Below are 13,403 nucleotides of genomic sequence, written 5' to 3' on the forward strand. Positions count from 1 at the left end.
AGTGTGGGATTTATTGTCAAGACTTGGAACTTAAAAGCTTTCAAATAATTTCTTCAATTCAGACAGTCATTGCTCTGTTCAAGCTAAATTAAACAAACCACTTGGAATCTAACCTGGTTATCTCCATATAAATTTGTCTATTGTTAAGTGATGTCATTATCACAACCTCTCCCCTTTTTTTTTCCTTTTTTTTTCTTTTTTGTTGTGGACTATTCTACATACAGGTCTGGAAAATGGAGCTGTCTGGCTCATAGGGCTGTAGTTTTTTAAAGCTTTAAAAAGGAAAAGGAGAGAGAGAAGGTTAGAAAACAAAGTAAGACAAGCAGTGCACTAATTGTTCATCTCTGACCTCTTCCAAACCACTGCCAAACTGTCAACAGTTGCCTGAGCTGTCTTTATGCAATTCAGCTTTGGTCTTTTTCAACAGCCACAGGGTAAAAAAGCCCTTTAAAAGGGGGGCTACACATCAAACAATAGGAGAGCTCTAATTTTTTTTTTTTTGTATGAAAACAAATGATCTTTAATTTACATTGAAAAAAATTCCTGTGAAAAGATTATTCACTCACTGCAGTTGGTGATCCATCCAACTATGGTGATCCTGCCAACTGTGCTCAGCTGATAAAGACATTAAAATAACAAGAAATTATTACATCTAATTTTCTGAATACTTACAGATTCTTGGATTTGAATGCTTCAGCAAAGTGCTGCACACTCTGAAGAGAAGCAAGGTCTAAGGTCATTGCCTCTACCTTGGCTTTATGCTGGAACAAGAGAAAATATAAAAAAGGATAAATAACAGCAAGTTCAGTTCACAGTATCACGTTACAGTAAATGTGTTATGAAACTTGTCTGATTCCCTTGTTTAACATTATAACCCCAGAGTGAATACAAATCATCAAAAGGGATAGACAAGCACAACATTTAGTGCCAAAAGTAGCATTTGTGATTTGGTGATTCTGCTGCAAACATACACTATGTAATGCACAGCTTTATATAATGCAATGAATGGACTCAAGGCAGTGTTAAGGTTAATATGTATCTTTTTGCTTTGATTTTGACAGTGAAACTTATGTAACTCATGAAATAAAAAGTAGAGTAAGTGGTATTCTCAATACATGAAAAATGTTTTTGGAACCATACCAATAGGGAAAAAAGACCAGTAAATACTCTATTAAAAAAACAGCTAACTTGCGATTGGCAAATATTATTTTTAAAAAATCTATTTTTCATAGTAGGTGATATAAAGGACAGTATAAAATTACTACAGAAAATAACAGATCAGTCTACACAGTGCTTTATACAGTAAGAGTTTACCAGAACCTATTCCTATGCACTTCCCTGTCAGAGTGGGGAGGCCCTGGCACAGGTTGCCCAGAGAAGTTTTGGACTCCCCATCCCTGGAAGTGTCCAAGGCCAGGCTGGATGTGGTTTGGAGCACCCTTGGATAGTGGAAGGTGTCCCTGCCCATGGCAGGGGCTTGGAACAAGGTGGACTTTAAGGCCCAACCCAAACCATTCTGTGATTCTGTGTCTTCCAAATAAATTCTGTATATACCTAAAGCAAATTTTTCACCTAGGAGAGGACACACCATCCCAAAACACAATTTTCAGCTTTAAGATCCCTGTTTCCAGATATTTTCAAACTCTAAATCTCAGAACAAAATGAACCAAAAGATGTGTCCTTATTTTCATCACAACACTACAGTCATCACAGAACCCAGCAGCTGGTGGTTGCACCAGGGATCTGCTGGGATTACAAGGTTACACCATGAGCATTGCTGGAGGAATGAAAGGACACAGCACGCAAGTCAGCACAGAAGGAAGTCAGGAAGAGGCTCCCATTGTCTCCCAGTCTCAAGTGATCCACCTGATTTCCCCATTTCATTACATCTGGCACTTTTCTCCCTGCATCTGTTTTCTGTTTTGCTAGTACCCATACCGCCTGCTACAGCTACCTTACAGGTTTGGTTTAAACAGAATATCATCACTCCAATTCCTCTTGTCCCATTCCAGCCAGACTTATCAGGACAGCAAAATAAATACAACTAAAATTTCAACAGGTTCAGTCTCCATAGAAAGTGTTGATTGCTGGAGTTGGAAAATGCTAAACCAAACTTTGTTACAGAGAGTTTTTTTACTCCCACAAGATGCAAATCATTCTGGAATTCATTTTGCCCCACTGGGTAAATATTTTCTTCTATTTGATGGCCAGAGACTTGAGAAAGATGATGCTGCCTTGCATTATGCAACAGAACTGCAGAACAATTTCTCTTCTCTGCAGCTCAAAGCTGTTTACTCACTACAGAAGTCATGTGCATAGTTGGGTTTACTTTGCTTCTGCTTTCCTCAGTTGAAACATTCTCCTGTCTCTCCCAAGGGTAAAAGGACAAGAATGATACAAATACAAGGACATAAGGGGGTCAAAAACATAATAATCAAGTAGTTCAACAGACTAGACTACAAGTTGACAGCTACTGTCCTCTTGGGGACAAAGATTCAAGTCCACACAACATCACTCAGGTAATGCTTTTCCTCTTGGTGTCATGCATTAGGCTTCTGCTGCTGAGTCCAAGAACAGAAAAGGTGTCTGTACTTCAAGTCCAGAAGTAAAAAAGAAAGTATGAAGCCTTCAAAATACTTTCTAAAATAGAAGGTAAGACGACTCAGATTGGTCTGATTTGGGGATTAATATATTGAAAACATAAAAATCAAAAATTTAAAAGTCATAAAATTTTTTCAAATTTTTCCCTGCTTTTGCTGTTTAAAACCTTGATGGTTGCAGCCAGTATTTCCTTCACATACACAGAAGACACATACTGAGCACAGACAAATACATTTACTTTGTTTTCCTCACAGGAAAAACTGGAAAATGGGGCATCCAAAGCACTCAGAACTTGACACAACTTCTGAAGGTGCTCAAGAAGCCAGGTGTGTTTTCTCCAATCATAACTGGGGAAGAAATCACTTTAATGGACCATGAGTTTAGGCAAGTTCCCCAACTTCTGTATTTCAGATTCTCCCTTCAACTGAGAATCCAGCACCTCTCACCCCAGAGATTTTCTGTAGACCACCAATTCCTACTACAGTTTGAGACTGTGAAATGCTAAACCCTTAGTATCAATTCTTTTTTATTCAAATTTTCCCACTGTTACTTATATCACAATACCTCTTTTAAAAAACTTATGAATAAAGCAATATACTTGCAAGTTATGTTCTTAATAATGTAAGAATATCTCTGTAAATGACAAGCAGAAGGTTTTATGTTTGTTTTCTTACAGTAGCTCAGAATTACCTCTGTTATAATGTTTTCTCTCTTTCTCTAGAAGCCTAGGTGTCACATATTGTGATATGTATACAAAAGCATAGGGGGTTTTAATAAAAAATAAAACAAAAAATCATTTTTGCTAAAAGGCATCTTAACTGTAATTGTTCTCTGCAGTCAGAACTGATTGGTAATGGTATGCTGCAAATCCTGATCTAATGTGTCATAATTGTATTATGTTGATGTCTCTCACTACTTCACTTCACATGTTTTCAGTACTGAATTATGCCTCATTTTATGTTGTGAAACCTTAAATGAGACTTGCCACATTCTCAAATACAGGAGACAGTCTTTAAACTGCCATCATCATATCAACACATTAAGGCAGGAAACTCCAGAATTTTGAAAATTAAATTGACAAAAAGTATTAATGTTCCCTTTACTACTTTATTTTCAATTACATCATTTAAGGAGAAAGTAGATACTGAAATGATTATAGAATAATTTAAAAGAGCTCTTTTCTAAACCACAGGCTCATAACTACGTGGTGCCATTGAAAAGCTGTGCAAAATGAACTGCTGTCCTTGCTGCAGATACCCAGCACAGAAGTCCCACCTACAAAACCCCTTCAGGACTAGAGCCAGACCAGCTCTGCAAAGGAGAACAGACACAAGGGGAGGGGAGAACAGACACTTCTGCTGTCTGCTGAACCTGAGAAATCCAGGTCAGCCAGAACCAGCTGAGAGGTTTGAGTTTGGGATGGGGGTATTTGTATTTCATGAAGCCCAACAAGCAGTTCAAGGCTAACAATGTCCAGGCATCAACACTGCATTTGAAGAAACAGCCAAAGGCAAATCAATCTCCAGTTCCAAACAAGTCCTCTTCTAAACCCAACACAATTACACTTAGAAAAGTCCAAAGAAAAAAAATTTATCTTGCATTTCATGTTTCACACTCAGTTCTAAAAGCCTTTCATCAATATTTCCAGGTAAGTTTCATTACTCTATACAGCCCCAGAAAACAGCTTATTCGGTTTTGTATGTAAGCTGCTCCCTATTGGAGAAAAAATATTAAAAATGCTTAAGTGCAATTGGCTATACTTTGCACTCATGCTAGAAAAATGCTTATTGAGCCAGAAAGTAACACAAAAGTGAAAACCCCCAGAAAGCCAGCTATTTCACTATATGCAATGCATTCACTTTACAGCCTAAAAATTGTTTAAAAATGAACACTGCATGGTAGAGTAGTTTGGCAGTAAACATGATTGTGCATTTGTGTCTTGGTATTGAAGAAGGAGCCTTTTTTCATAGTGAATTTTTCATTCAAATGTAAGTGATGATTTACGTTAAATATAGGTAAAGCATAGCTACATTTTCCTGAAGGATTGCAAGGAAGTGAAGAGCAGTACAATAAGTTGAAGCATAAAAGCTTTCTCTGTCATAATATTTATTATAATGGCATATAAAATAGCTGAAATAAATAATAGATGACTAAAAGTAAATTCATATGATAAAGAATCTTTCAGCAGACACCATTACTTCTGACTGCTCCAGTTTCCTACAGAGTTGAAGAGTCTTAATAAATATGCTGTAGCCTCTGTATCTTATGTAAGTACAAGTCATTTTGTGAGGGCCTACTTAAAATGTACCAGAGTGGACACTACACAATTTACTGTAGAATTTTACTCTCAGAAAATAGTGTGTGTACATCTTCAATGTTTAAAAGTCCTTAACCCAAAACTGAATACTTGGCACAATAACAGGAATATCTGACTTTGAGGAACTGAAAGTACATTCAATTGGTAAAAAGTGGTTTAATTTAATACAGAAAAATCTTCATGACAACGTCTTGGAATGCAGATAGTTCTGACAGGCTGTCTGAGAAAGAAAATCTTGGGTGAAAAAAAAGAATTTTACATCAAAGCTGATGAAAAATCTGTGGAATTATCTGGATATAGGTAAACAAATAACCAAATCTCAGCATATGAGAAGCAATGCCCACATAAACTCATATTTCCACATTGAGGATGGAGCAGGGGATGTTTTAGAAGCACATCTGACAATTTGACACATGGCTTATGACAGTCAATAGCCAGTGCCATGCACTATTTATGGGGGTACCTAATGGGGAAAAAGGCTTTCACTCAGGATTAGGACTGCAAATGTTATTGTCCCTAATGTAGTCAACATTTGGTACTTCATGCAAAACTGTATTTATGCAATGGCAGCTTCAGCTGGTTGCGTGCTCTGAATGCTCTGCAGCTGCTGGGAGCTGATGGGGATGGATGCTCCACTGCTTTTAGAGCAGTCCAGCACCTCTGGAAGATGCTCTAATAACGTGTTCCTCTGCTACCTTTGGGATTCATCAAAAAAGTTCCTTAGAAGATCTTATGGTGGAACATTTTTACACTAATTTTTATAGTTTCCACCCCTGCTCCTCCTCCCCCCAGTATCAGCAGTATTTGTGCAGTACTTTCAATTTTCCACTGACTTTATGCAAGACAACACAAATCAATTTTTCCAAATATTCACCACTTTACTAACCTGTTTATGAGATGTACAAGGAAACAGCTGGGACTAAGTTGATTCTTCATGAAAAGCAGAGTTGAAAAGGATGTCTATTCTTTCATTAGAAAAAAAATATTTAGTAATACTGGGTTTCACTATTTCCTGTTGTGTTTGTTTTACCTGTATTTCAGTTGTAATTTACTGGTGTAAATTTTTCCATTATTCTTCTTGCTCAATCCTGTCATAGTCTGATGCTGTGTGTGACCTCTCCCAAAAATTCATCTGTAAAGCTTGGTTCTTCCTGCTTAAGTAACTAGATCTTCCTGATTTTCACAAAAATGGAATTCCTGCAGAGGTTGCCTTCATCCAAGTCAAGAGAACAGCACACAGACCAAGATTTAACAGGTCAGTGTGAGCCTGCAAACTGCTCAGATTACTGATCAGCCTTGGACCAACACTTTGTCATGAAGAATAAATTATTAGTATCATTGTTTTCTTTGTCTCTATCCCTTCTCCAGAACAATTCTGGATGTTTGGCAGAGAACAGTGTTTATCTTTCTGGCATCATCTACAACTGAGAGGCCTCTTCAGAAAAACCTGAAGCCCTCAAGCTGTTGTAGGATTGTCCTGCAAATTAATGTCTAAAAGTTGCAATTGTCTGGAATTCTGAGCCAAAAAAGCCTGAAATTGTGAAGGTGAGAGATGTGGAAAAGTGATGAAGATGGCCTGACAGGAAGCTTCAGCTTCTTAGGATGTCATACACCAACCTGGCATTTGGTCTCACATTTAAACAAATCACTGTTCACAGAAATGTTTTTCCTTCATCCAAATATTTCATTTACCTATAATTTAAAATCCAAATACAAAAATGGGACTCAAGTCTCCAGGTACAGTTTGTATACTTGACTTATCATGCAATCACCATTTTAAATTTCCCAATAGTTTTAGAACTTTATCTCTTTCTATTAGCAAATGTCTACACATACACTCATTCCTTTCTTTGTGGTTGCTTCATTTTTCAGATTTTAATATCCTTTTTTAATAAATCTTCTGCAATAAATACCACTTACCACTACAATAAGCAATAATGTTATTTCATAATCTTTACATTAGTTAACTCTTAGATCAGTATCTCTGTAAATTTGGCCTTTCATATCTTCTGAAGATAATTATAAAGGAAAAAAGGAGAACATCTGCATTTCTTTATGAAATTAATATCTTTAGTGAAGTAAACTTTGCTCCAGCAATCCTAAATCATGCTTAGAAAGAGCAAAATAAGTCATTCTCCTGAAGACATTTTTAATATTATTTATTCCATAACCAGAGAGAACAAAAACACAAAAACTGCTGGACTATAATTTCAGAATTACGCTCCAAATGCCCTGATTTTTTCTGGATGCACATGGCTCCATTGCACACAGGACACATTTGCTTCAATAACAAGAAATTACATGCATTTAAAGAAAAATCTACTGTAGATTTTGGCAATAGGAATTTGTTTAGCTCTTATTGCACATGAACTGTGGGTAATTACTTGGGAGCCTACTTTTAGCTGGATTTCTTTTTTCTTTCCCTGGATATAGATCACTTCTTTCCGTCTCCAAACACCCATTCCTGTAAAGCTCATTTGAATTTATCTTGGGGAATCTCAAATAATCTTGGCAATATATAACAACATGTGTATGGTTTACCATTCTAATAAACATATCTCCTTGTTTAGAGAATGATCAAGGGAGCCTGGGAACATGTAACAGAATCTCAGCTGTGGAGAGCCTCCTGTTCAGATGCTTTCAATTCCTTTCATTCTGCACCATCCCAAGTGATAGCAGAATGCATTTTCAAAGAGAGCAACAAGGCAAACAGCACCACGATAATTTAGAAGCTACAGGCTTTTTTCCTCTTAAAAACTCCCTCTATTTGAAGTTTTTAAGATTAAATAAAAGTTTACGTGTTGCTGAGAAGGAAGCAATGCAGGAGGCAATAAGGTGATGGATTTGTTGGAAATGGCAGAAGATGGGGGGAAAAGGAGAATTTCCAAATGGACTAAACCAGTAACATCCCTATTGCTATACATTATTACCACTGTTAATTACCCATAAAATTAAAGAGGTGTTATCTTATATGTACAGCTCCACACACAGTGGTGTACAGAACTTCCAGCAGGATTCCACACAGAGGGAAGGGAAGGCAGCATCCCCACTCCAGACGACAAACAAGAGGAGAAAACCATGATGGTCAAAAGGGCAACAGTGTTTAAGTAAATACAAAATGAACCCTTTTTCCCTGTTCTCCCATGATCCATAACCATAAGCTATGTTGTTGCCTGAAAGTGCAGACATGCACTGTGCAGTGCATTAATCCTTCAAACACTAACAGATGCTGGCAGGGATTTAGGCTGGAATGTATTTACAAAGTGACAAATTATGTTCCGTATTATACAGAGAGAGAAAGAGCACCCACAAATAGGCTGATAAATGTCAGCTGCAGTCACGACAAACGGTTTATTTTTATTATACTGTAACCACAAATGTTTTTTGCAGGGAGGCCCAAAGATTTATTTGTTGCAGGAAAAAACAAGATTATATATGACACAAAGTAATAACTGTGAGATCACTGATGTTCTGGGCAGCTTGCCCTCCTGGAAGCTGTGTTCAGATTGAAAAATGTTGCTTAAAAATGGTATTTTAAATGACACAAAATAAGTAGTTCATAAATCCGTACTGAAACAACAATAACTAATAATTAAAGACAACTCTTAGAACATGGCTCCTACAAGCTGGAAAGGAAAGCATGCTCTTCCCTTTAGTGGAGGGTTGAAAATGAAGTAAGAATACTGAAATAAACCTGATGAAATTGTTTCAGATTAAAACCCGAGTGCTGTGATTGCGAGGTGGAGCCGCGCGCGCTCTCGCTGCGCTCGGAGCGCGGTGGAACAGCGCGTGCTGCACAATTAATTGGCAGAATAGTGACGTCTGCAGGTTTAAAAAATGCACTGCAGCTCTCAGCGGAGGGTGGCAAAGATTGCCAAGGGATTTAAGGTACAGTCCTTTCCCCCCACTCTTAATATTAGGGGGAAAAAAATCAATATGGTTAAAAGTCACTACTCCTGTAATTATGAATAATGTCAGGATGCTTCAACGTAAGTAGAAATAAATATATGAGACAAAGATTAGAAAGAACTGAATAATTAGCTATTTAAGCCATTTTAATTGGCAGTTCATGGTTACAATTTCCTAGATTTAAACAATATAACATTGATAACTTACAGAACAGTATGCTCAAAGAAATAAACACATACACAAACTCTTTTGTCTCCCCAGCTGTTCACATTTCCAAGCTAAGAGATGCATTGAAAATGGTCACATTGATATGTATGTAATTTTAGAAAGTGAAATAAAAGGACTGAATCACATTAGTAAAGATTTCTTGTACAAGGGTTGGCAGGATCAGCTCCTTAATATACACTCAAGATACACAATATAGACTTGAACAAAAATATGAAGTCTTTCTGCATGTGCAGGAAAATATCAGTACCAGAATATGGAAACCTGCCCTTCTGCCACCTGATCTGTGGTCACTAAAGGAGGAAGCTTTTCTCTACTTTCCTTCTAAAGAAATAAGGTGTAACAAAGAAAATATGAACAGAACAAACACAAAGGCTGAAATTAAATTTGTGTGCAAACGTGGCCCATTTCAGGAATCATTGATATAAAACCAAACACATCATTAAATAGGTAAGGTAATTCCAAGGTTGTCTGAAAAGCTGAGATCAAAGTCCAGACCATGTATTTACAGATGCACAATGGGGCAGCCCCACACAGGAAGGGTCAGAAGGCCACATCCCATAATTTAAAAACTTTAAAATGGTTTTAGTGTAAATGTGAAAAAAGTTCACAATCAAGTGTCTTATTTTTAAGTACCATCAAGAGAAAAAGCTTTGAAATTTTCATTTACTAAATATACATTAATTTTCTGGTAAAATTTTGATCTCAAGATAACAAAAGTAATCCAGAAAATAATTGTCTCATGCAGCAATATAGAGGGAGAGAGGACAGTCTCTGATCATTAAACTTACAAAAACACTTGTTTCCTAAATACAACTTGTGTATGAACAATATGGTCAGAAGGACGAAGAATATGCCTTAAAAATTATATTTGTACATAAAAAACAAGGAAGTGGTGCCAGGACAAAAAATAAAGCAACAGGAAAAGCATAATAACCACCTATTTCCAGCTTTAAATATCTGCTTGAAGGACAGATGTGAGAGATTAATACAAATACTTTACAGATAAGAGGAAAACAAAAATTTAAAAAATTTAAAAAAAACCAAAAACACACTGCCTTTCCCCTTTCTAAAAAATCCCTGAGCACAAAGAACTGAACACAAGAGAAGCAGCACACTAAGTTTGTGAGCAGTTCTCTCTCCACTGGACAGAGAGACTTTTTAGATGCCTTCTGCAATCCTGCAACCATAAGAGTTAATGCCAAGTTGTAATTTAGTCATTCAATTATTAAATTGTTTTTAATTTAACAGATATTGTTACACAGCTAAATAACCAGCACAGATTCTACACTGAAATTTTGGGATTTAAGCAAGTAGCTTAGGCTTTTCCCAAATGTTAAGGTAAATACTGGCTGTACCTACCTGAACACCTGAAAAAATAGCAGGTACTGTGTATCTTACCCATATGCCACATAGCAAAAATGTAAAACATATTAAAAAAAAATTCAAAAAGAAAATTTCCAAGCAGATGTTTATAAACAGAAGGTAACGGATAAAAACCCAAACACAATGCTGCATTATGTTACATGATTCACTGATGAACCCATTGGAACTACAGCAAAAAGCCCTTCTGGAAAACTTCCAGAAATTAAAAGGTGCAAACAAGCTGCCTAATACCCTTGCGTAGACTGAATTCTTATGAAGAAAATAAAGTTTATTGTCTGGAAACAGAGAAAGCATGAGGAAAGCACTAAAGCAATGGAGGTGAACAATTAGACAGATGTTCACTTAAGGAAATAAAGAGAACAGAAGAAGCCATCACTGAGGAATTTTACGAGAATACTGACAACTCTGCACCTCATCAAGGGCACTGGTAAAGTTAAAGCCACTGAAGCCATTTCTCCTCAACTCCAGTATAACTGCTGACCTTGCAAAAGTCTGCATTTAGCAAATGTGGCTTAGGAAAATAGCATTAGACTTTTCATTCCACTATTTTTTTCCCCAAGTCCATTTATATACCCTACTGTATATTTCAAGAAAATTAACTTTATTTCCTTGTGTAATATTACATGTACTCTGAATTTTTTCCTAACTCTGCTCAGGTATCAGGAAAACCTATACTTACAAAGCCTTTGTTACTTAAGTAAAATGAAATACTGTCAATTACATCTGAGATTCATAAAAGCATATACATGAATAGCTGGAATGGCTTTTGCTTAATATGATTATAGATATGTTTCTAAAATAGGGTTTGCATAAGATACAATCTGGCAATCTGGACATGTTTTAGAACTTAGAACATTTGGCATTTAACTACTGAAACAAAAATGGATAAAAAGCATCTTTTGTTGATAAACTGTCTCATAGAGCAAAAAAATATAGGCATAAAGGTAAAAGGAGGAACAACTAATAATAAGAGGTAAGATTTTTTTTGTCAAGGACAAAAATCTTATTCTTCTGTGCTCATGCACACTGAGGTACAAATGTAATTTGTTCCGCAAATGTATCTACTGCTTAAAATATAGTTTAAAAATTCTTGGGTTTGATAATACTTCTCTTGCAGATTTTCAGGGAAAAAAGTAACCTCCAAATCTCAAGTGCATAACTGATTACTCCTTTTATCTGCTCATGTATTTTCAGAAATTACTGTCAAAGAAATCAGAAAATGTATCTCAGCATCACTAAGAACTTCCATCACTTTCCTGAGTGCACCAGGCTGCTTCCCACAACACTCCCCAAATGTTCCTGAATTTTAATTTAAACACAACCCCCATCACCTTCCTCACACAGCACAGGGTACACAAATATCAGAAGTGGGCTCAGCATTGCCCAGCTGTCCAGGAGCTCCCCCCAGCACTGCAAACTGCACACATCAAGCTGGTTCAGTAACATCACTGGCACAATTTGGGTTCTGGGGATAGGGAGGTACCAGTTAAAAGCTATGTCCTTACCTAAATATTGTACACAAAGCAAACAGAAATCCTGTGAAGTAGATCTTTATAAAATATTCCTGGTTTTTGCCAGCCCCAGTTTCACTGACGAGAAGGGACAGCTCACCCACTGCAAAGGGTTCTGCTGAGTTTGCAATGCAACCAGGGCTTGGCCCAGGTCTGCAGGGGACAGCCTGCACATCTCCCACACACTCAGGTTTGAAACCTAACCTGGGAGAAATCCACAGGAACATTTCATGATTCACATTTTAAATAATATAAAAGATGTGGAATGTGATTGATTTCACACTAGAGAGAATTGAAATTACAGTTATGGGATAGGTTTTTTCATGTACTGTAAGGTCAAGTAATAGTAAATAATTAATGAATTATGAAACAAGTTTTCCATAAGGCAACACATAAATTCTATTCAATAGGATCTAAATGTGTAGTTACACCAAAAAGCCACATAATATATCACAAAATGAAGAAAATACATGATGCTGAAGAATAAAGGGGGGCTGCCATTATATTGGAACAACTGTTACTCTTGTGGAATATAAATAAGATCTTTCCATACATACACATCATTTTCATAACTTTTACATCTCATAATCTACAGGAAAAAGAAAAAAGCATTTTCAACTTCTTCTGTCATTTTCTTTTGTAGTAAATCTTTTTCCTCACCTGTCCAGCAGTTGGAGGGTTTCTCAAGCATTGGGGAGTAGAATGATGAAGTGGATCAGAGTCTGGATGAAACCACAGGGCTCCCTCTCTGATCTTACTGCTGATTTGATTCTTGGCTAAAATCAATGTGTTGCTGATCCATACTCCCTCTTCACCAGCATAAATTTCTCATTTTGTGATGCTCAGGCTGTCTCCTAGAATTCAGTTGAGTGCACAATGTGATATTTTAGCTACCTTGGCTCGACCTCTGTGGGTCACTGACATACAGTCAGAAACCTGAATGGGAGGCAAGAAGTCAAAACAGAAACACCAACACATATTTCTTGCCTTGGCATCATAAAGTTAGTTGAGTTTGGAGATTTCTGGATTAGTAGAAATCCAGAAACTTTTTTCTCCATCTGTATAAAATTCTGTTCTAAGTCTGATAATAATGTTGTGACCTGCAAGACCATGGGATACTAGATTATCTTTCCTGCAACAAGAAAAAGCTTTTGCTTAAAGATGACAATACTCTGGATTTCAGGTTCAACTACATACAGAAAAGGACCAAGGGGAGAAGGAAACATTATCAACATTTGAAGAATGTGTTTCTTATTTATGGTGGCTGCTTAAAGTCACTTGAAAATTTCACAGGGGCTAATAAATAAAAAAAATTAAAAAACAAAGAGGCAGAGTTTCTGCCTCAAATGCAGATAATTCATCACATCTGCTTCATAAAGAACCCTGACGAAAAGCCCTGAAATAATTCAGTCATGTTTTAGGTCTCCAACAGCACCTGCCTCACCCTAAAATGT

At 36.7% G+C, this 13,403-nt stretch overlaps 1 protein-coding gene across 1 annotated transcript in view; it reads right to left on the reverse strand.

The window, feature by feature from the left end:
• Nucleotides 1-13,403, reverse strand: part of WWOX (WW domain containing oxidoreductase) — a 477,063-nt gene that overhangs the window by 382,544 nt on the left and 81,116 nt on the right. Inside the window, exon 6 of the mRNA XM_039721060.1 lies at nt 673-761. Within this exon, the coding sequence (XP_039576994.1) occupies nt 673-761 (89 nt within the window). The remainder of the gene's footprint in view (nt 1-672; nt 762-13,403) is intronic.

The sequence above is a fragment of the Passer montanus genome, unplaced genomic scaffold (assembly GCF_014805655.1).
Source record: "Passer montanus isolate IOZ18808 unplaced genomic scaffold, ASM1480565v1 scaffold45, whole genome shotgun sequence".
NCBI lineage: Eukaryota > Metazoa > Chordata > Aves > Passeriformes > Passeridae > Passer > Passer montanus.